General features: G+C 36.8%; 2 protein-coding genes across 2 annotated transcripts; one reads left to right on the top strand and one right to left on the bottom strand.

Moving 5' to 3' along the window:
- Positions 1-3,498: 3,498 nt before the first annotated feature.
- On the top strand, positions 3,499-7,406 carry LOC137725943 (SH3 domain-containing protein 3-like). Its single transcript, XM_068464788.1, has 10 exons — positions 3,499-3,763; positions 4,535-4,657; positions 4,831-4,900; positions 5,063-5,208; positions 5,759-5,860; positions 5,940-6,137; positions 6,223-6,285; positions 6,373-6,462; positions 6,831-6,905; positions 7,069-7,406. The coding sequence occupies exons 1-10, from the start codon at positions 3,704-3,706 to the stop codon at positions 7,186-7,188; spliced, it is 1,047 nt and encodes a 348-aa protein (XP_068320889.1). The 5' UTR covers positions 3,499-3,703; the 3' UTR covers positions 7,189-7,406.
- Positions 7,407-7,536: 130 nt separating this feature from the next.
- Positions 7,537-13,171, bottom strand: LOC137724566 (ABC transporter B family member 9-like). Its single transcript, XM_068463329.1, has 12 exons — positions 12,902-13,171; positions 12,333-12,387; positions 12,049-12,224; positions 11,487-11,708; positions 11,141-11,379; positions 10,469-10,994; positions 10,091-10,364; positions 9,334-10,000; positions 9,030-9,258; positions 8,680-8,946; positions 8,323-8,586; positions 7,537-8,190 (listed from the first exon to the last, which is right to left on the bottom strand). The coding sequence occupies exons 1-12, from the start codon at positions 13,169-13,171 to the stop codon at positions 7,543-7,545; spliced, it is 3,837 nt and encodes a 1,278-aa protein (XP_068319430.1). The 3' UTR covers positions 7,537-7,542.
- Positions 13,172-24,509: the final 11,338 nt, after the last annotated feature.

Raw genomic sequence — 24,509 nt, 5'->3', positions numbered from 1 at the left:
AAATGATATGTTATCTGTACTTAACAGGTGATTTGATATTGACTCGAATCGTTAACGGATTCTTAAAAAATGATCTAATAACGACCCGAATTATTAACGAATTGATCTAAAATATATTATTTTCGTATTATTTCGTGTCGAATTAACAAGTCTTGCAAAAAAAAATCAGTTAAAAATTATGTATCATGTTTTTTTTTGTGTTATGGGACTAATGATTTTTTCTTGGGGTTTTTGGGTTATGTTTTTTTTTGGTTGAGTGGACATAATAATATGAATCGTGGGTGCATGTGATTCTCTGTGAATCTGTGACTGCCATTATTATTTTATGGTTGGAAGTAATGTTTGGCTTTATTATGATGTGATTTGAAAATTTTGATATTGTCCTCTATCTTTTAGCAGCGAAGCCGAATTCTTCACAAAAAAAAAAAGTGAATAAATGTGACATCCCACATCATCTAGGGGAGTGATCCTTAAATGTATATTTCAATCCTTACCTAGCACGAGGCCTTTTGGGAGCTCACTGGCTTCGGGTTCCGTAGGAACTCCGAAGTTAAGCGATAAGGGGGCTAGAGCAATCCCATGATGGGTGACCCACTGAAAAGTTACTCATGAGTTCCCAAAAACAAAACCGTGAGGGAATGATAAGCCCAAAGCGGACAATATCGTGCTACGGTGGTGGAGCGGGTCCGGGAAGTGATCCGCCCCGGACCGGGATGCGACAATATATATATATTTTTTTTAATTAGATAGAAATTTAACTAAATTAATTTTAAACTAAGAGAATGGGATTTGGATTTGAATACAAAATGATAAGCATACTAATCTAACAACTTAATTAAGTCAAAAAGTATGCACCCACCTTCTTATGCAACGATCTAATCTCATATGTTGTCAACAGGGCATGCACGTATAAAGAAATTAAAACCATTGACTTTTACAACAAAAATGAAAGTAAGTGAAAGAATAGGTTGTGAAGTTTCATATTCTAAGTTCGTTGAACATATGTGAGAAAATAATTGGTGTAACACCTCACATCGTCTAAGGGAGTGATTTTTATATGTATATTCTTATCTCTACCTAGCACGAGGTCTTTTGGGAGCTCACTGGCTTCAAGTTCCGTAGGAACTCCGAAGTTAAGCGAGAAGGGGGCTAGTGCAATCCCATGATGGGTGGCCCACTGGGAAGTTGCTTGTGAGTTCCCAAAAACAAAACCGTGAGGGAATGGTAAGCCCAAAGCGGACAATATTGTGCTATGTTGGTGAAGCGGGCTCGAGAAGTGATCCGCTCCGGGCCAGGATATGACAATTGGTATTAGAGCCTAACCCTGGTCGTGGTGTGCCGACGAGACGTCGGGCCCCTAAGGGAGGTGGATTGTAACATCCCACATCGTCCAAGGAAGTAATACTTATATGTACATTCTCATATCTACCTAGCACAAGATTTTTTGGGAGCTCACTGGCTTCGGGTTCTGTAGGAACTCCGAAGTTAAGCGAGAAGGGGGCTAGAGCATTCCCATGATGGGTGACCCACTGGGAAGTTGCTCATGAGTTCCCAAAAACAAAACCGTGAGGGAATGGTAAGCCCATAGCGGACAATATCGTGCTACGGTGGTGGAGTGGGCTCGGGAAGTGATTCGTCCCAGGCGGGGATGTGACAATTGGTGTAATTGTCATATTATTATGTAATGTTATTTTAGTATTTTGTTGTAAACGTATATATAATATTGATTTGTTAAGTTTTGTAGAATCAATAACAATTTTCTTTAAAAATATCAATCATATTAAATAATCGTATTATACGTGCGATTTAATAACATCACCTACGTTCTAATCTTTAACATGTATATATAAGCGAAATAATTAGATATTATTGCAATAATGTTTTATCTCATTTTGTCGAGAAATGTTGCAAACTCCAATCCCCCACTCACAAATGAAAGAGAAAAACATAAAAGAAAAAAAGAAGGAAAACAAGTGATGCTTGAGAAACTATCTACTTAAACTATAATTTGTAAATTACATAATGTGTCGGTTGATGATTCGATTTTCTCTTTAAACCACTAAAGAAGGAAATCAACCATCAACCATAATATCACGTGGTCTACAAAATATAATCTAAAGAGATGATAACCCTAACATTTTCTCGGTTGATGGTCGAATTTCTTTTTAAATTATAAAAAAAAAAAAAAAAAAAAAAAAACCATAAACTGCCGCATCCCGTTGTTTACCAAAAATAATCTAAAAATCTATATGGAGAACTCTTTTAAAGTGAGGAGGCATGCAACTGCGTCCTTCACGCACATCACACTCAAAGTGATTCAACGTCCTTGACTTGTTTGATATGATTATTTATTTAATCATATAAAAATTTAAACAGGTGTTTAAAGTTTAATGTGCACAATGATAATATTAATAATACCCAATTTGACAACATAACATTCAAGATTAATGATTAAGACGTTAGCTGGGGACGATGCCACTTGAACCTTTCATTATGAATATTGATTAAGACGTTCTGTCGGCAGACCCAATTCTAATAATTCTAAACAGGCTTGTATTGATAAGGGTTTTCGTAAGCAAATGTGGATTAAACTAGTTAGTTCCGACACCGTATTTTTTGAACTCATATTTGAATCTCTCTCTATAGAGTTTAAAGGAAAAAAAAAATTGAAATGTTATATAAATTTGTACCTTTTTTTCAATTTGTCATTTTATCCTAACTGTGTTAAGTTTTCCAAAGAAGTGAATTGTCTTCAAGGTTATTTCAGACATTTCAACACCTTACTCCCCTTCAAATAAGTTGCCCTTGACAAAAATAATTCTAAGGTTTCTGAAAAAATACAAAAAAGGGTTGACCTAGTGTATGATGATCTGAGGGTTTTTCGTTTGAAAAAGAAGAACGACCTGCAGTCACTTCTCTGTGTTTTAGAGTGAAGATGGCTAATAAATATAGTCATTGAGGACCCTTCAATCTATGGTAGTGTTGGATGATAATCTTTATGTTGAAATATCCTAAATAATCATGACCACAACTCATGTGACTTATGTTAGATGGAAAACATAATACAGTTAGGGTGAGATGACAAATTAATGATTTGGAAAAGTTAGTACGACAAATCGCTTAAAATTTTGGTTCATAAGACAAATTGAAAAAAAAGTATAAGTTCATATGACATTTTTAAAACAATTTCCTAGTTTAAAATATCGTTTTCTGTAAGTAGTCGATTTCCTTAACAAATAAAACATTTATTTTCAACTCATTGCGTTTCAAGTTCAAGTTCTCTCTTCCCGTTCTTTAATGTAAACCAACAAACAAAAAGGTTTCATGGGCCATGCTCAAAGAATTAGATGGACATTATAAAGACCAAAGATCCAATGTAAGTCCAATGTAGGCCCATGATCAAGATCTTCCAATCAACTACATCCGACGGTCAAGAGCCTAAGCAAATCATACACCTCACCGCCACAGAAACATTTCCCAGAAAACAGAGCAGCACTTTTCACCTTCTGTATGTACTTCTCCCAACCCAACCCAGTCTCTGAAAAATTCTAGTTCGATTTCAGAGTTTCAGATCCATAAACCTTCAAATCCAAAATCCCACTCACTTCACCAACAATCCGTCGTCGTTTTGAGCTCGATCTCAATTCTCTGCTCTTAAAGGAAACAGAGCCTGAAGAGGAAGAGGAGGAAGAAGAAGAAGAAGATGGATGCTATAAGGAAACAAGCCAGTAAGCTCCGAGAGCAGGTCGCCAAGCAGCAGCAGGTGATTTACGAACAACACATTTCTTTGTTTTTTAATTTTTTCGTTCTCGTTCTTGTTTTTTATTATTTTGAAGTAAAGTTTTGAGCTTGCTAGTTCACTGTTTGGTTACTCAGAAAATGCGGCGGTGGATTTCCTGCTTTGTGCTTGTGTTGATTTTCTACATAATGAATTGGTTTGTAAATTTGAAGTGATTTCAGTGGAACCCAGTTCGTATTCGATCGAAAATTTTACTGTTGTTGATTTCTTGAGAGAAGAATGGTGCTAGTTAATTGAATTAAGCAAATTCTGTTAATTTCGATTTGAATCCTCAATCGGGATCACCTAAATCTGAAAATTTGTTCCTTTTCTGTAATTTGTATAGAACCAATGAGCAAATATAGTTTGAATTTGTTGTATTTGTTTGTATCGAATTTCTTGGCGAAGGGGAAGATTGAATTCATTGTTTTTCAAATGAACCCGAATTCGGTAATTATATGTACACTTTGTTGACAAAATTCAGTAGTGGTCGATGATTTTTGATAGCACACAATATATAGCAAACACCACCCTCGGACAAGTGTAGAAAATAGCACACTTTATGCGTTCGATGATAGTAGAGACAGGTGTAATAAATGCCACCCTCGGATTGCTAACTCCATTATGGTTCTTCTGTGAATCCGTTCGTTCGATTTATCTACTTTCTTTAGCTTGTTAGAAATATTCATCCATTGATTAGTTGCTATTGTCTCTGTCCACCAATTTGATGTTGTAATTTTGTTTTCGAATTTTCAGGCTGTGATAAAGCAGTTCAGTGGGACTGGTTATGAAAGCTCAGATGTAATGGTAATAGATGAGGTTGAGATGCAGAGACATCAGCAGCTAGAGAAACTGTACAGGTCCACTCGTGCAGGAAAGGTACATTTTAAATGTGACCAGCAGCCATTTTGAAATTATACATTAACTTAAAACGATATATTCTTTCTGTCTTCGTTAAAATAAAAGCAAAGCACTCCAGTCGTGCTTTTCTAAGATGTTTAATATCTCTGAGGTTGGTGCCAGAAACTGATTTTCGCTGTATTTATTCGCAGGATTTTCAGAAAGAAGTTGTTAAAGCAGCAGAAGCGTTCACAGCCATAGGGTATAAGCATATTGAAGCAGGTAGAAATTTGTTATTTGTTATCAGTGACATTTAATTTCTATGGGGAAATTGGAGTGAATAACCTTAGCCTATGAAATTAGTTTCATAACTTCACTTAGTAAATGGAACACATATGCCTTTGTAGTTGCACTTATTACTTGTAAACTTTTCGTGGTAGCCAGGAACCAAGTTGTCTGAGGACTGTAGCAGATATGGTGCGGAAAACACCAGTGACAAGATTTTAGCTAAGGGTGCATCTATATATGGTGATGCTCGTAAGCATGTAGAAAAGGAACAAGAAGACTTGAATAAGCTGTTATCTTCACAGGTTGACTTCTGAATATGGTTTTACATATGTTGTGCTTATGACTTCATCATCGGGTTGTTTCTATCATTTGTGGTAATTCGTAAACAGTTCTTAAAGAATTAGTTACATTGTTGGAGACATGATTCATCCATACACAGGCATGCTCGCACATACAGCATTTTTATATAACTTTTTGGATGACAGAAGTCTTCTGTATTTCTGACGATTATTTCTCAACCATGGTTGCGTTTTAGTCATCACTAGAGTATTGTAGCCATTTCGTGCTGTGATGCAGGACATGAATTCTTTCATGGATATTTTTAAGTATACATGTTCGTGGATTAGAATTATATTTGAGAATGGTATTGATTAGAATTATATTTGAGAATGGTATTGATTGAAGTATATTACACTTACCATTGAAGCTTTTGAGTAGCTTGCAACTTTAGATGATGTTTTATACGATTAAATTTGTATACATCGACTTCATTTTTTAAGACTGTAATTATAATAATAATATTATGAGTGAATTAAGATGGAGCATGTAACTTAACCCTCACTGTTTTATTAGATTTTAGATCCGTTAAGAGCAATGATAGTTGGTGCTCCTTTGGAAGATGCTCGTCATCTTGCTCAACGTTATAGTCGAATGAGACAGGAAGCAGAGACACAGGTAAAATACGTTCCTATCTTATCATGCTTGATAATATTTGCCTTTTGCCAACATATTAGTGACCTGAAGAAAACAACAGGCTGTAGAAGTTTCCAGAAGACAAGCACGAGTAAGAGAACTTCCAAATCCTGAAAATGTTGCAAAGCTGCAGGCAGCGGAAGCAAAGATGAAAGAATTAAAAGCAAACATGGCAGTTCTGGGTATAGAAGCTTCAGCTGCATTGGCTGCTGTGGAAGCACAGCAGCAAAGACTAACTTTCCAGAGGCTTGTTGCACTGGTAAGAACGCACATGATTTCAGATGATTAGTTTTTATGTTGAACTTTATAGTGATTCTACAGCTATATGCATATGCACTGTTAAGGTTGAAGGAGAGAAGAATTATCATCTGAGAGTAGCTGCCATACTTGGTGAGGTTGAAGCTGAGGTCAGTTCCACTCAGGATTGTCTTTTAAAGAAAAGCATTTCCGATTTAATTATATATACTTATGTTATGGCCTGGATTTTGTGGCAGTTGGTCTCAGAGAAACAACGGAAAGAGTCTGCTCCTCCTGTGATTCCACAAGAGAATGGCTCAGAGAAAACAACGTACTTCTTGGCTGAAGTATGCTTCTTTTCTTATCCGGGATGCTGTATTTCTGATTGCTTAATCAAACTTAAAGTATTAAAAGAAACTTTATTTACCCTTTTATACAAAGATTAACACGGGAATATACAATAGGCTGCACATTGCAGGGGTCATATAGTTGTAGAGAAAGTTAACAATTTAGGTTGGATAGAAAGAAGGGAGAGAGGAATTAACAGATAAGATAGTAAAAGATGAGATAAGTGTTCTTAGTTTCCTATTCTTAGAACTGTAGGCGTTAAATATCCAGTTTTGTGCCTGTTTTAGCCATTCTTGAACTGGCTCTATGACATATCATACTTCAAGTGCGTCAAAGATTCTGAACTTGTATGTTTTTACTCTTTCAGGCAACACATTCTTTCAGTGCTGCATCAGAGAAGGAACTAAGCTTGTCAGTCGGTGACTATGTTGTTGTGCGAAAGGTAATCTCCTTGACACCAGTCTTTAAAATGTTCGTCAGCACACTGAAATATTGGTTGACATTTCGCTGCTCTGGATTAAACTCGCCAAATCTTAAGTTTTTCTTTGTTTGAATTAACGTGCCTAATATTCTCTTGTTTGCTGTTCTGGAAAACTGTTATTCAGGTGAGTCCATCAGGATGGTCAGAAGGAGAGTGCAAAGGTAAGGGAGGATGGTTTCCGACAGCCTATGTGGAGAAACGCCAGCGGATTCCATCCAGTGATCTCGATGGTGAAGTTTACTGAGCCCTCCTCAAACATTCACCCCGGTAGTTTCCTTTTTAGGACTCTCGTCATGTACACAATAACAAAAGATTGTCTCGACATGATGTTTGGTTTTCTCATGTGCTCGTTTGGCATCGTCCCACGATGTACTCAGGACGTGCGTGTGCATATTGTTTCGTACAAATTTTCCAGACAGAATGCTACATAAATATGTAATTTAATTGATTCCCTTTTATTAAAATTGCTCATCGTTTCAAAAAGGAGAGAATTGGTGCTTGTCAGTCCTAAACTCAACACTCAAAACTAAAATGTGTGCCTTAGGTTTGTGATACCGAAAATTTACTCGAATTCTGCCTGTCCAACTTCTTTATCTTGTTATGTGTTCGAGCTGGAATGAAGTGCCACCAAAGAAGCGTAAGCCCCGTCAGCGATATTCATTAGGAAATCATGGCTTCCCTTCTCCGCGATCACGCCATTCTTCACCACCGCGATTGTGTTTGCTCCTTTGATCGTGCTAAGGCGGTGCGCGACTACAACGGTTGTTCTGTTCACCATAACCCTGTCCAATGCGTCTTGCACTTTGCGTTCGGACTCTGCATCCAGTGCGCTCGTAGCTTCATCTAGTAGAAGGATTTTCGGGTCCTTGAGTATAGCCCTCGCAATGGCGATTCTTTGCTTCTGACCTCCTGATAGCTGAACCCCTCGTTCGCCTACTGAGGTGTCGTAGCCTTGAGGCAATGAAGATACGACATTGTGCACGTTAGCTGCTGTGGTTGCTGCTACGATCTCTTCCTCGGTAACATCTCCTGGCTTGCCGTATGCAATGTTGGCACGAATGGACTCGTTGAAGAGAACTGGTTCTTGACCAACCAACCCTATCTGCTGCCTCAACCAGTTCAGCTTGAACTTTTGGATTTCTACTCCGTCTAGTAGCACGCGACCTGAATCAGGATCATAGAATCTCTCTATGAGGGCTATTACCGTCGACTTCCCGCTGCCACTCTCTCCAACCAAAGCAACAGTCTGCAGATGGAATTTTAAGCTAAGTATGCAATATATAACTCAAGGGAAGAGATTTCCGCGCACCCCTGTTCACTATTTTACCTTGGTTCTCCTTTGATTTATTCGATTCAAACTCCAAAACAGGGGTAATACCTTTCCAGAGGGCATCTTCAAACAAAGGTCTCTGAATATCTGCACATCTGGGCGTGTAGGATACTGAAAGCTGACACGCTCAAGCTCGATTTCTCCAATTAAATGTGATGGCGTCATGCCTTCATCGCTGCTCGAGTCAATCTTAGGCTTGCTGTCGAGAATTTGAAATATCGAAGCTGCTGAGTCCTTGGCTTTGTTGAAGTCAGGAGCCATGCTAGTAGATTGTGAGACCCCCATTGCAGACATTGTTACAGCAAAGAAAACCTGTGAGAAAAATGAATTATTAGAGTTGAAGCAGAAGCACTTTGTCGACGGAGTTAAGGGGTAAATTAAGAACAAGAACAGCGAAAATCTCACCATGAATACTTGTTCAAATGTAGCTTGGCCATGTTTCACAAGAATAGCTCCAATATAGAAAACCAACGCATTTGTGCAGAACATTATGAAGAACGAAAAGCCAAAACCGAAACCACTCACTACTCCTAACCGTACTCCTTGTTTCAAGGGACCCTCACACTTCTTCTCGTATGCCTCCATCACCTTCTTCTCAGAACAAAATGATGCAACTGTTCGGATGCTACCAATCGCATCGTTTGCCACTTGACTGGCTTCTTCATACATAAGCTGCAGATATTCAAAACGTTACAAGTACATTCAGCAAATTTTTTGTTCGAAAAAATATAAAAAATTGTGGGCAAGACTCTCACCTTGGCATCTGCACTAAACCCTCTAAGAAATTTTGCCTGAAGCGTTCCTTGCAGAATGATCACCGGCGAAATGACTAAAACTATCAGCGCCAGTTTCCAGTTAGCTGTGAAGCCTATAATGAACCCTACCATGATTGTTGCTATATTCTGCACAATCAAAGCTAAGGCATCACCAACAAGACTCGTAATAACTGAAGCATCTGTAGATAACCTTGCACCAATGGCGCCACTGAAAGAACACAAGATTTCAGTTAAAATATTGAGAGTTCAAAGCTCGGCAAAATTACTATTTCAATTAACATACCTTGAATTTTCAGGGTCATCAAACCAACTGACTTGCTGGTGCACAACCTTCTGGAATGACAAGGCACGAATTCTCTCTACCAATTTACCACCGGCAACTCCAAAAAAGAAATTCTGCACAGGAATCACCAACAGACCTGCGCAAGCTAAACCTACATAAACTAATGCCCATTTTCTGCAATCGTGCCTTAGCTCATTGGGTGGTTTGTAGAAAATTCTTATGGCTTTCGTGAGTAGTAAGCCAAAGATAGGGAAAATTACTCCATGCCCTGCTGCAGCAATGGATCCTAGCAGCAAAAAAGGAAGCTCAGGTTTGTTAAGGGCGGCCAGCCTACGGATTGAAACTGTTTTGCGCTTTTTGGGATCAACCTTAGGTCTGTGATGATCGCCCTCGTGTTCTACTTCACTCTCTTGTATATCAATTGGACTGGGAATGCCAAAGCCAATAGTGAATGACTGCCGGCTACCTGATGAGCCTCTGCTGGTAGACCTCCTCATTGATAATCTGTGGTTCCCACAACTGGGCATAGTCCTATCTATATCTAAGCTGGTATCCACTCTATTCGGATAAGAGGTTTGTGCTTCGTTGTCCACTTCCGATCCTTCTTGCAAGCGGATTAGTTGGCTGTAAGCCCCTTCCGGATATTTGGTCAACTCATCATGAGTCCCTATAACCAATCCAATGGAAACGTTAGCTTAAGGATCTCAAGTGTGTCAAAAATTGAGAATGATAGCATAGGCACGCGTGTTGTCCTTACCTCTTTCCACAATTTTGCCTCTGTGCACCACTGCTATGCAGTCAGCATTCCTAATAGTTGTCAACCGATGCGCAACAACTATGGTTGTGCAATTTGACATCAGGTTCACCAGTGCATCTTGAACAATCTTTTCGGACTCAGCATCCAGCGCACTTGTTGCTTCATCAAGAAGAAGAATTCTCGGGTTCTTCAGAATGGCTCTTGCAATTGCAATTCTCTGCTTTTGTCCACCGGATAGAGATGTCCCGTGCTCACCTACCATTGTGTTGATTCCCTGTAAAGAAACGCAGGATTTCATATTACAGATACCAATCTCCGAAAAAAACATGTCAAAGCAGAACTTTATAAGAACATGAAAACTTTAAAAAGTCGGTTTACCTGGGGTAGCTTATCAATGAATTTTGCAGCATTTGCAAGCTCAGTTGCTCTTCTAATCTCCTCATCAGTTGCATCATCCTTCCCATATGCTATGTTCTCCCTTATAGTGGTTGTAAAGAGATTTGGTTCCTGACTAACCAGCCCGATCTTCTCTCTTATCGCTTTAAGCTGCAACTTCTTAAAGTCCACGCCATCTATAAGTACTTCACCGGCTTCTGGATCATAAAACCTTTCCACTAGCCCAATCACTGTCGACTTCCCGCTTCCACTCTCCCCAACCAAAGCAGTGGTTGTGCCACTTGGAACATATAATGAGAACCCAGCAAAGATCAGCACGTCTGGTCTGGCAGGGTACCTGAAATACACGTCTCTGAGTTCAACTTCACCTTTGACATCTTCCAATACAATTCCACTTGTATCATAGGGATCGATAGTTGGACTTCGGCTGATGGTCTCAAACATTTTATATGCAGCAGCTTTCCCTGATGCAAATGCATTCAAAGATGGTGATGCCTGACCAAGTGACCTAATGTTTCAGAAAGTGAAAATGTCATCATCTTAATTGACAAAAAACATTTATGAAAGCTAGTTAAGCATGCACATTGAACATGGTTCTATACAATGCACAATATATCATGCCATTACCAAATCAGAAAACCAGTATATACTTACTGTCCACCAATCATGAGTGCAAATATAACATTTATGACTTGGCCTCCATTGTATCCTCGCTTGATGATCAATTGGGCTCCGTACCATACCGCAAGCGCGTATGAGCTGAAGATGACAAGCATTAATATTCCAAGTCCAAGCCCTGTGACTAGCCCTTGATGAACCATAGTATTGTAGGCAACTTTTAGCTTCTGGTTGTACTTTTCAATTGCTTGCTTCTCCCCAGTGAAAGATGCAACCTGAAACACATTTTTATGTTTTTCAAAAATCAATTAATTAAGATAGCATGTAATTAGTTATGAACTCTGAAGAGTTAAATTAAGGAGGTTTAGCATCAAGGCCTTACTGTTCTAATGGAACCAACTGTTTGTTCTACTATATTGCCAGCTTCTGCATACGCAGACTGTCCGCGAGACGACATTTTCGACATGATAATAGCCATGATTGCACCAGCAATGACAATAGCGGGAATGGTTGCTAGCAATACAACGGTGAGGCGCCACCCTTTGACAAAAGCAATCACAAAACCACCAAGAAAAGTTGAACAAAGTTGGATAAACTTCCCCACCTGCCACAAATTAACAAACCCCTCATTATATATACCTACATACATATGTGTGAAGTTGAAGACCAAATGAAACCGTAAGACTTCTTCACAAACAAACCATTCAAAACTCCCTTCCATTGTCTTAAGTACTTAAAAGCACCGTCTTGGACAGAAAAATAAACCCCTGGACTCAACTATTAGTACGCCATTGCACTACAGATGACGGGTCTTCCCCTAAAGTTTGTTCGTTTAAGTGTTTTCACTAACATTGTAAGGTGTCGACGGGGAACAATCTAACACTTTTCAGTATTAATTAGAAGTTAAACCAAAAACAAGGTAGCTTAATTAGTAAGTTAATTACCTTTTCCCCCATGGCTGATTGAATAAGAATGGTGTCCCCAGACATCCTGCCAATGATCTCTCCAGTGCTAGTTTCAGTGTCAAAGAAGGCAATGTCCTGCCTTAGGATTGCCTTCATGTACTTGCCTCTAATTCTAGCAGCCTGCCTTTCTCCTGTCACCATCCAACATGCCACCTCTACAAATTCACAGAAACCCAATTAACAAAGTAATTAAATTTATGAAATAATTAACAGAAATAAGAAGAAAAATAGAAGAAAATAATTAGGAAATCATTGAGGCTTACGTAGAAGTGCCGCAGCTCCAGTGCCAATGGCCAAGTACACAAATTGTAGAGACACCTGCAAAAAATGGTTCAGAAAAAAAAATGACTTGGAAAGAAGTACATGCATGCGAAGAAACCTAGAAAAAGTGGTTTTTGGTTGATAAAAATAGATTTTTCTTTGGTTAAAAAAAAAAAAATCAAGAAAAAATGAAGATGGATAAAAGAATAGGGTTCTTCTGAAACTCTTCCAAGAAACGCAAAGAAAGCTGTAGACTCTTTGAATTCTAAAGATTTTCGGTGTTTCTTAAAACCAGTTAGAGAAATAGATGTATAAGTTTCCAAGATTTCTTGATTCACTAGAGTCCATATAATTAACATGTTCGTTATATGATCGCATTACCATAACCAATCAAAGAACCCAGAAAACTCAGAAACCATGATCAAACAAAAAAGCCCAGAAAATTCAGAAACCAAAAATCTCGTTGTATTCGGAAGAAAAGAAGAAATGAAAGCCAGAAAACCAAGAATCTTGACGTGCTTGTAAATTTGCAATCAAGAACATGAATGCATGTATGTATATGTATTTGTACCTTAGAGACCATGGGAACGATATGACCAGGATCGGTGGAACCAAAGGTGTTGATAAGATTGCCAAACACAAGAGTCATGATCGGCGGCGACAGTCCATTCCCCACGGCACATATCGTTCCAACGATCATCAACGCAACGTCCAAACGGTCTGCAAACGAGAAGAGCTTATAGAAGGCGACTTCCTCCTTTTCTTGAACTGCTTTCGCTTGTGACCCATTATTATTATTGACTTCTGCGTTTCCATCTCCTCCTCCTTTTCCTCCTTCCATGGCTGTTGCTCGCATTCGAAGAAGACGCTCTCTCTCACTCTCACTCGCACTCTCCTCTCTTTCTAGGGCTCTCTCTCTCTAGATCAGATGATCGATTTCCTTTGTGGTTGTTTGATGAGTTGAATGGTGCAGGAAAACAAGTGAGATATCAACTCTTTTGGTATGGTGTGAGCAGGGCCGGCCGTGAGTATTTAGGGGCCTGTGCAAAACTTAGATGAAGGCTCTTCATTTTTTTTAATGTTATATTTTTTTTTCAATTTTTTCATCTATAAAATTAAAATATTACAAGTTACAACAACAAAAATAAGTTGTTTGATCGCTCAGGTGTTTTTCTTACCTTCAAAGGTCCTGAGTTCGATACACGTTGGATGTGTTTTTGTTATCTCCTTTTTAAGTTTACAAATTTGCAAAAACTTAAAATAGCAAAACAATATTACAGAGATTCAAAACCAGCACAACATATATAAGGAAAAAAAGCTAAACCGCTAGCACTAGAACCACATATAACATTGTCTTTTGCATCTACTCTATTTTATATGCATCCTTATACATGTAATGAAAATTTGGGGACCCTTCTGAATCAGGGACCCTGTGCGATGGCACCTGTTGTACACTCTTAGGGCCGGCTATGGGTGTGAGATGGAAATGGAAGAGGAGTTTGTGTAGAACTTCGACAAGTAGTGGTTGGTTAGAGGAGTATTCGGCGTTTGGCTGCGACATATATATCATCAGAGTCCTATTAATCAGCTACTACGTTGAGATTTCGCTTCCCCACTTTATGGCACTTGGTGAGAAAGAAAAGGCCGGAGTGCATGCATGGAAAAGCAACAGAAAAGGGAGAAAGAAAGGGACGGAGTGCATGGAAAAGCAACAGAAAAGGATCTGCCTTTGATAAATGTTACCAGATAATGAGAAATCTGCATTATTAATTATGTGGATTCTTAACAACATAGATTGTCCTTATAAAACTAGATAAATCTAAAATAATTAAAACATTCATTTATAATGAATAAAATGAACAAAAACGGTTTTTCAAACATATTCTAATTTATTTCAACTGTCATACGACTTCCAGTTTGGTGACTGTTGGCAGAGTTGATATTGAGGAAGACATAAAAAATAGGCAATTAGATATTCGTAGAAATACATTACCGAATGATCTCCACAAAACGTATGTTAAAACATGTGTAAAAAAAAAAAAGAATAAACATTTCGTTAGGACATAAACAATTACATCGTTTGATAATAAAGAAAGCAACATGAGTGATTCTTCTTTAATCGAAACACTGAATCCCTTAGAAATATTATAGCAACTTGAGTCACAAGCTTCTTCCAGTTAGCAAAAGTTAGTGTGATGATGAAGAAAGCAACACGATTGTGTATTCTTCAATCGAAACATGAACCCTAATTAAAAATAGCATAGCAACTTGAGCTACAAATTTACAGTTAGCAACGGCTAATGTGACATAACTCAAATACAATCTCAACACTATTATGTTTGCTACATATTGAATAAATAAGAAAGTAAATTAAGTAATGGTATATAAAATATAGTCTAAAAACATAATCTCTGTTTTTTTTTTTTTTTTTTAATTTTAATTTTTTAATATTATAATTTTTTTTCGTAAGCAGATCATCTAGAAGGCAAAAGGAGAAACTTCTTTTCCAACCATCATGCAAAGCTTATGGGGCCACCCTTTACTCGTGGCCCTGCCACAAACTGCTTAGAAGCCGAGGGTGTGCACAAAAGTGTGGAGATTATGATGGAAATATCGGTTCAATATTAGCGGAATTTTTGGAATTTTGATTCATTTTGCAGAATAAACTTGAGAACTGCATGGTTTTATGGATAAATTTTAAATAAGCCGGACTATTGGATAGTTCTTCAGTGAATACCTTTAAATTTAACGTTGCTTAACATAATGAGGTGAATTGAAATTAAAAGAGTTGAAAATGACAATCTATGTAAATAAAGTGAGACAATTTTTTAAGGATTATTTTGTAGAATTGTATTGGAATTATTATGACATTATGAAAATTATGTAATTATCTTGAGCATTTTTTTTATGAGTATTATGAACATGTTTCTTATATTGATACACTGCTTTGGAGACAATAACACTATGAGCATTTGTCAAATTATTAATTTGTTAGAGAAAATAAAAATGGTAGTACATGCTTAAAGAAAAAGACTAACTTAGTTACTTATGAAGACAATAACACCATATGTCATTTCTTATGCATAGGAATGAGAGGGAAAAATAAAATTGAGGATAGGAATTAGCGGGAAAAAATAGAGGGAAATGTTTGTTTGTTTTTATTTTTTATATTTTCAGTTTTTAAATCAATTTTAAGAGTAAAATGAGTTAACTACCCTTACATGTTGTGCACATGATCTCACTTAACAGAAATATAGATGGAATATATGAAAAACTAACGGTAGGGATAAATCGGCAAAAAAAGTTAATTTGAGTCTTTAATTTTCCAATAGAAAAGTTCAATGAAGAAATTGAAAGCTAAGTGAAAGTTCAAAGTGTAAATCGAGAATTTACTCAAACTCTTTTATCTTATATACCTTTGGAATCGTGCAACGGAAGCCCAGTGCCCACTCTCAGTCCCTCTCTTTTCTCTCAAAACCCACAAAAACGCCACCTTTTAATTTCAAAGAAGCCACATTTCCCCTCTTTCCCTTTACTTCTACAGAGGAGAGTCTAGGGTTTAACAAACATGTCTTCTGCTTCCAAGCCCACCGTTGCCATGGCCTTCCCCATTTTTCAGTGCAGTCCTCCGAGACCTGCCATGTTCAAGAAAGGTACCTTCTTTATCTTCCTCATTTAATTAATTAACTAATTTGTTGAGCTGTAAGTTTGCTACAGATAAACTCATAACCCCTGTTTTGTGTTAGGCTTTTGAAGGTGTTTTGGTAAACAGAAAATGCTTGTTCGTTTATTTTGTCGATTTGTAAGTTTAATGATCGGATTTCTTTCAACATACGTTGTGGGGTTCTTTGATGCACAGAGAGAGAGAGAGAGAGAGAGAGAGAGAGAGAGAGAGTGTGTGTGTGTGTGTGTCTGAGTTTTTCGATTTGTTTGTTTGATACAAGCAATATTGAGGGAGGGGAAATCGAACTTAGGACCTCAGGTGAAGGGGTAAACGCTCTTATCGCTTGAGCAACAAGCCCCTTGTTAGTCCTTACATTGTTAGGTTTGTTTGACAATGCTGATTTTCATCCAAAATTTGGATCTTTAAGGAATTTAAGAGAAAAAGATCACGTTCATGTGGGCTTCTTTTAACTTGTCCAGTTTGTTTTGTATTCCTAGTACATTACCGTGATGGTGATGTATACAAATTCTACAAGGTTTCTTGTATTTATGTTATTGAATGCTAGACATACCTTGCCTAATCACGACTTCAACTTCCTTTACGGATTTATGCTGAAGAATTCGATACAGTTATAACAGCAGGTGGGAAATTTGACTATTAAGATGAATTAGTTAGAGGATCGAATGTCATAACTCTCACATGTGGCTTAGATGGGGAGGATATCGTTAGGACCGGGACAGAGAGAGGAGAGGCATTGCGATTTGTTGTACAATGAATTTGCAAAACATGTGCAAAAGCTAGTAGATGTCAATGCGGTTTTTGTCCTGTTTTAATATTCGATTTCAAAATCTGAAAATCTCTAATGAGCTTTCACGTACATTTTTAGTCCTTTAAGTATTGAGATGTCTAGGCTCTAGGCATGTATCTCTATAAAAGCATATTCATTTATACCTTAGTCATACGAAATCATATGCATTTGTACCTTATTGCTAGAGTGGGCAGTGACTTATGGGTTTGGAAGCATATGCATATGGACCGTGTTGCAGCAAACATATGTCATGATCGAGGGGATAGTTTTACAAGAAAAGAGGAAAAGATGATTGAAGCAATGACATAACAGTTAGAAACTATTTTCCACCTTTAATACCAGTTTGGGTTGAAACTTTCTGTAAAATTTAAGTAGGGATTTTCTTTGCTGAAGTCAAGGAGTTTCCGTCTTTCTTTGTATTTCCAAGTGGTTATTTGAGCTCAGTACATCGGGATTAATGTTTTGAACTAGTTCGGTTTTCTTTTGTAGTTTATTCCTTGGCCAAAGCAACTAGGGTCAGATTTAGTTGAACTGTATTCAATGGTCAAGCCTATGTAACATATATAAACTATGTACTAAAGACATATCTAGTAGCTCGTGATGAGATATCTACAAGTGTGCAATGCATTCTCGCAGTGGTTTCATGCCCAAGAACTGATATTTGCGACAAAAAATTTATGTAATAGGCTTGAAGAGAAAGAATCATAAGTTTTTTGGGGTCATATTGCTTTCTCATAACCTCCTTGTTTTTATCACATCGCTTAAACATCCTGATTTCACGTAACTTATGATGAAGCATAATTTATCCAGTGATTCGGATATGAGAATTTGGAAAATTATAGAAACAGATCACTTTTAGGTTCTTCAAATGGAGTAATTATTGGTTTTGTTCAGATTAGCAATGCTTATTTATAACCGCTAATTTGTATCTAGTTTTCGTTTACTAACACTTGTTCTTTTTGATCAATTTAGGTTCAGTGACGGTAATGGCTGCTCGAAGGAACATGATCCCCTCAAACATTGTACATGAAAGATTTTCTCGTTAAAGGTACTGTTGTTGGGTTTATGTATTTGAAATACATAAAGGTTTGACATAGGGAATGAAGCCGATTGGTCCGTGTAGCATAGTTAGAAATCTAATATTCACAAATTGTTGTAAAGTGCCATCACATTGACATACTTTTTTGGATAATAGATTTGGTGCTGCAATTTCTGGCTTTAGGCTTATCGTAATAATTTGATATCTAACTCGCAATTTGCAAGTGGAGGGAAATATCACGAAAGTCTATTTTTACCCTGATCTCCCTGCATGATATGACAAGGCTCTCTTTACAAGTTTACATAGTTTCTTGGTTTTTGTTATGGCCCCCTTAGACCTGGCTGCCCTTGCCTTCTTGTTGGTTATGAATCCTGAAGACATCTATGCATGATCTAGTTGGCGTGAAAAAGATCCCCCGAAGAAATCTGCAACACCTGTTCTCTTGAACAATGCGGGTCTCTGTGGGGTAATGAGGCTCGGCGCAGGCCCCGTATCTCTGTCCAGTTTCGGGCTGTAAAATGTGGCTATGGACAGCCTCTCGATCTCACGATTAACCGTTGCACGATGTTCGATGCTGCTGTAAATTTCATCTGTCACAATCTGTCAAACAAGAGAGACATCTAGCTAATGTCAATCTAAATTATGCATTCAAATTAACAACCTAATAACATAACATATGATATTGTTTGGCAATAAAAGCATTATTCAGGGGTTTTAGAGGAACCCAAATCCCATCCTTTTTTTTATATCTGAAGGCCTTCGATTTCATTGACTATGAGGACAACGTCCGAGCAAGGGTCGAGGCCAAAGGCGAGCCTAACGGTAAATTGAGAAAAAAAAGCATTTCATTAAAAAAAAAAGAGAGTAGATTCTTGAGGTGTTCACGGGAAGGAAAAGACTTAATAGGAAGCGAAGTCGAAGTCAACTTATTCAATCGAAAAGATGAACCTAGGGTCTATTATTGGAGATGCTCGTCTTAGTTAAAAGTGTGATACCATCTTTTGAATCATATTTTATAAACCATATGATGTGCAGGTTGATGATTTTGAAACCTTCTTTTTAGACCATATTTTTTGAGTCATTAAAGATGGAATCCAAGTATTAACCAACATACCATGTGGTCGATAACACGCCTACGCAATATCACTTCACACAACTAGTCAATATTATGTTGTCAATAACATATCAAGATGATTTTCGTATAACTTGCACAAAAACTATGCTACAATACTATAGTGCTATTTGAGAACATCATGTTGAGAATGTATTTCAAATTAATGTGAGAATGGGTTTGCATGAACTTATAAATAAATTGAGATTCTACTATAAAAATTCATCACTAGTGAGGGGCATGTTGAGAATTTATTCCACATTGATGGAAGAATAAACCTTGCATGAGTTTATAAGTATGCCGGCTACTCTTCCATATTATCAATTAGTTTTATAATGAAATCTCAATTTTCTTCACATCATTACGATATTATTTTAACTTTGAGAATAAACGGTCATTTGTTTTTAATATTATTTTACGCAAATACAATGTACCTGGATTTTAGATAAGGTCCAAAGTATTTCTTTGGTGCCTCCAATTGTGTTACTTGAATGGTGCCTCCAATTGTGTTACTTGAACAAAAACAAACAAACAAACAAGTTGTACTATTTCAGACAGCGACTCACTAATTCTAGTAATGCCTTTAAGTTTAATATAACAAACAATGTCATTACGTCAAACACTTGTCTCCGGTAGCTATCGATACATGCATACAAATTAAATGGCACTTAATATTCTTGACAATCTTTTTTTTTAACTTGGCGGCAGCAATCGATCGACACCTGCAATCAATTGCACCGATCCCTTGAATTTGAGGGTTGTCCACTTTGAGGATGAGGAGGCATGACCATTATTGGTTTCCATCTTATCTAGAGAAACCAGATCACAAGTAGCTTTCCACTCTAATTTGGATATAAGGTTACGATCCAAATCTTAAACCTAGAATTAAACCGCTACACCGTGACTGATTTTTGAATCCATTCGATCTCTTAAAAGGATTACTAATCCTTGAACTTTTCAAGGAATCCTTCATCAATGGTTGTGAATGATTGATTTCTCTCAATCTTTTTTACCTTGGTTATGTAGGAGCAAGTCAGATAGATTGAGAAATAGAACCATATAATTTGATTCGTTTCTCGATAGCCAAAGAATACTTCTAACAAGATATATATCAAAGAATTAGTGCGAGATTATTTATCTGAAGCTTGGTCTAAAATTCCATAAAAAATTAGCTTTTATGATTACATCTGCAATAAGGCAAAGGAGTGGTTGTTCAGATTTTGCCTTTCTAAAGGAACATAAGCTATAACAATTGTGTCTCCCCCTTCCAAAACAACCAGAAATGTTAAAAAAAAGTATGCCACGACGTACAAAGCTTTCATGCTCCTCTTTATCACTAAATATAGGATGTCCTAATAATTAACCACCCAACAAATATTCCAACCTTGTCGTCCAATGTGCATGTAGCATATGTTTACTTATCATGAAAGAAAATGTAAGATATGAGTATCATTCTTATTTATGGCAAGTAGTGACAATTAGACTCCCCTTAGACCTGGCTGCCCTTCTTCTTGGTTATGAATCCTGATGACATCTATGCATGATCTAGTTGGCGTGAAAAAGATCCCCTGAAGAAAATCTGCAACACCTACCCTCTTGAACAATGCGGGTCTCTCCCGGGTAATGATGCTGCAGGTCCGTATCTCTGTCCAGTTTCGGGCTGTAAATTGTGGCTATGGACAGCCTCTCGTTCTCACGATTAACCGTTGCATGATGTTCGATGCTGTGGTAAATTCCATCTATCAAATGTGAGAGACATTTAGCTAATGTCAATCTAAATTATGCATCCAAATTAACAGCCTAATAACGTAACATATGATATTGTTTGACAATAAAAGCATTATTCAGGGGTTTTAGAGGAACCCAAATACCATCCTTTTTTTATCTGAAGGCCTTCGATTTCATTGACTACGAGGACAACGTCCGAGCGAGGGTTGAGGCCAGTGGTAAGCCTAACGGTAAATTGAGAAAAAAAAGCATTTCATTAAAAAAGAGAGTAGATTCTTGTGGTGTTCATGGGAGGGAAAAGATCTAACAGGGAAGCGAAGTTGAAGTCAATTTATTCAATCGAAAAGATGAACCTAGGGTTTATCATTGGAGATGCTCTTATCTCAGTTAAAAGTGTGATGTTAAAGGATAATCTTTTGAACGATATTTTATAAACCATATGATGTGCAGATTGATGGTTGGAAACCTTCCTTTTAAACCATATTTTTTGAGTCATTAAAGATGGAATCCAAATATTAACTGACATAGCATATATGGTCAATAACACACCTATGCAATATCACTTCACACAACTAGACAATATTATGTTGTTGATAACATATCAAGCTGATTTTCGTATAACTTGCACAAAAAACTATGCTACAATACTATAGTGCTATTTGAGAACACTGTCTTGAGAATGTATCTCAAATTAATGTGAGAATGGGTTTGCATGAGCTTATAAATAAATTGAGATTCTTATATAAAATTCGTCACTAGTGAAGGGCATGTTGAGAATTTATTCTACATTAATGGGAGAATAAACTTTGCATGAGTTTATAAGTATGCCGGCTACTCTCCCATATTATCAATTAGTTTTATAATGAAATCTCAATTTTCTTCACATCATTGCGATATTATTTTAACTTTGAGAATAAATGGTCGTTTGTTTTTAATAGTATTTTATACAAATACAATGTACCTGGATTTTAGATAAGGTCCAAAGTTGGAGGATTTCTTTGGTGCCTCCAATTGTGTTACTTCTTGAACCAAAACAAACAAACAAACAAGTTGTATTATTTCAGACAGTGAGTCACTAATTCTAGTAATGCCCTTAAGTTTAATATAACAAACAATGTCATTACGTCAATGTCATTACGTCAAACACTTGTCTCCGGTAACTATCGATATATGCATACAAAATAAATGGCACTTAAATCTTCTTGACAATCTTTTTCGTACTTGGCGGCAGCAATCGATCGACACCTCCGATCAATTGCACCGATCCCTTGAATTTGAGGGTTGTCCACTTTGAGGATGAGGAGGCATGACCATTATTGGTTTCCATCTTATCTAGAGAAACCAGATCACAAGTAGCTTTCTACTCTAATTTGGATACAAGGTTACGATCCAAATCTTAAACCTAGAATTAAACCGCTACAACGTGACTGATTTTTGAATCCATTCGATTTCTTAAAAGGATTACTAATCCTTGAACTTTTCAAGGAATCCTTCATCAATGGTTGTGAATAACTGATTTCTCGCAATCTTTTCGACCTTGATTATGTACGAGCAAGTCAGAAAGATTGAGAAATAGAACCATTTAATTTGATTCATTTCTCTATAGCCAAAGAATACTTCCAAGAAGATATATATCGAAGAATTAGTGCTCGGTTAGCTGAAAACCATAGTTTATCTGAAGCTTGGTCAAAAATTCCAGAAAAAACTAGCTTTTTATGATTACATCGGCAATAAGGCAAAGGAATGGTTGTTCAGATTTCGCCTTTCTAAAGGAACATCGGCTATAACAATTGTATCTCTCTCTACCAAAACAACCGAAAATGCTAAAAAAAAAAAAAGTATGCCACGACGTACAAAGCGTTCGTGCTCCTCTTTATCACTAAATATAGGATGTCCAAATTAACCACCCAACAAATATTCCAACCTTGTTGTCCATTGTGCCCGTAGCACATGTTTACTTATCATGAAAGAGAATGTAAGATATGAGTATCATTCTCATTTATGGGAGAGTGTAAAATACATATCATTTTCGCAACACATTCTCTCTATATAAACATGTGTCAATATAAAGGCATCTTTGCTTATCATGTATGAGGATGGGAATGACGGATGATTCTAATCTTATGTTTACTACGAAGAAATTTGAGGTTCTGTCATAAAATTACATGACAATATGAAAAGTTACACAACTTCTAATAAATCCTTACATTGTTTGATTCCATACCGATGTGGGAATGCTCTAACCATATGAGCCGCATCAGTTTTGAATATGGGATACTTGAAAAAGAAAGATATCTCATTAACGTAGGAAGTGGTCCTTCAAATCCTCATTCCAATCCACATGGTTTGACCACTTTCTTGATACATTCCCCATGTAAGGTTGAAATGCTTTGGATGAGAGATAAGTTTACTCTCGCATCATGGCTTTATTTTAATAACCCATTCTAATATTATCCACCAACAAATTAAGATCTATGTATATCACAAGAAATTTTTCAGTATATTGGAAACACAGCCTGTTATATCAATTGTAATAACACAATTGGTTAAAAACTTAAAAAACAAAATTCAACTAACTATATTATAACAATTAGTGTACCAGATCGTGTTCTCGATACATTGAAAAATCTCTTGCATTTTAGGCTTTTGATGGTGGAGAGATTTTTCAGAATACTAGAGCACGGGTACATACACCATATGTTCTTTTACAAGTAGAGCAATACTTGGGGAAAAAAAAAGAAGAACCTTCTTTCACTTGTATAATTTCATATGACATATTGCCCTGTATTTCAGCCACGTTGAAAATTTTCTCCATAGAGTAAATGGAATGCATTGGTCTTAGGACCATGCCACCATGTCCAATATCGGGTTTAATTACCCCAATTGTTTGATAATCATGCATGTTGAATCCTCCAAGATCTTGGAAATTAAGAAGTATTTATTTCCCGCATATTTACAACGGCGACCGAGAATAAAATTATCACTTTATTTGATCATTTTTCTACTTCTTTCCCTCGCCCTACAAATTGAGGAATGTACGTACGTGGAGGCCCTAATCTTTTTTTTTTTTTTTTTTTTTTTTAATATAGGAAACCCTAAACATGTTAAGACTGAGACTTCAGTATTAAACAGAATGGAACGATTCTAATTCAACCAAATAATAGAGTTCAATCAATTCAACAAAGTGTGTTTGAAGACATGTTCTTGGTTTGTATTTACTACGCTTTAATAGCAAGGAATACGAATCCTACCTCTTCGAAATTAATCGATTTTCGAATATGGATAGAGAACCAAATGCAAATCAGATTATACATATTTTGGCCATTGATTAAGTCCATTTCTTTGCTCTGGAAGGTCATCATCCACTAACTTTCGGATATTCTATTTAATCATGAATTCTTGGAATCAATATTAACCACTCCAAGAATATGTATTAATTAATTCTAAATTAGCTATCTAGTTAATCATCATAAAATACTCAAAGCACATTAGACAGTTAGCCCTTGGACCACTTCAAGGAGAGGTTTTTAAGTGTTTCGGAAACACAGTTTGATACACAAAATGTTGCAATATAATTAGTTGAAAACTTGAAGAAAATAAAATTTTCAACTTTTGCATTATGACACTTGATATACATAGCTTGTCATACTAAAAAATTTCTCCAAGAGATTAAATTGGCCAACTTGAGTTAAAAAACCATCATACTTGCATCAGTTGTATTAATTTGTGGTTAAAACATGACTAATTGCCATTCCAATTTCCAGCAGCATGTATGTCACTGACGTCAGTCGTAATCCTTAGTAATAATTATCTTTGGGGTCTTTTGATC

This window comes from Pyrus communis, chromosome 2, assembly GCF_963583255.1.
Source record: "Pyrus communis chromosome 2, drPyrComm1.1, whole genome shotgun sequence".
Taxonomy (NCBI): Eukaryota; Viridiplantae; Streptophyta; class Magnoliopsida; order Rosales; family Rosaceae; genus Pyrus; species Pyrus communis.
Note: the sequence above shows the minus strand (reverse complement) of the source record. Positions and strands in the feature narration are given on the sequence as shown.

Excerpts from the sequence above, each read along its gene's own strand:
- LOC137725943 (XM_068464788.1), top strand. The coding sequence starts at position 3,704 with ATGGATGCTATAAGGAAACAAGCCAGTAAGCTCCGAGAGCAGGTCGCC. Across the intron at positions 6,138-6,222 it reads TCCAGAGGCTTGTTGCACTG|GTTGAAGGAGAGAAGAATTA; the intron begins GTAAGAACGCAC and ends TGCACTGTTAAG. Across the intron at positions 6,906-7,068 it reads ACTATGTTGTTGTGCGAAAG|GTGAGTCCATCAGGATGGTC; the intron begins GTAATCTCCTTG and ends ACTGTTATTCAG.
- LOC137724566 (XM_068463329.1), bottom strand. The coding sequence starts at position 13,171 with ATGGAAGGAGGAAAAGGAGGAGGAGATGGAAACGCAGAAGTCAATAAT. Across the intron at positions 12,388-12,901 it reads TCGTTCCCATGGTCTCTAAG|GTGTCTCTACAATTTGTGTA; the intron begins GTACAAATACAT and ends CATTTTTTGCAG. Across the intron at positions 8,191-8,322 it reads TGAAGATGCCCTCTGGAAAG|ACTGTTGCTTTGGTTGGAGA; the intron begins GTATTACCCCTG and ends TTCCATCTGCAG.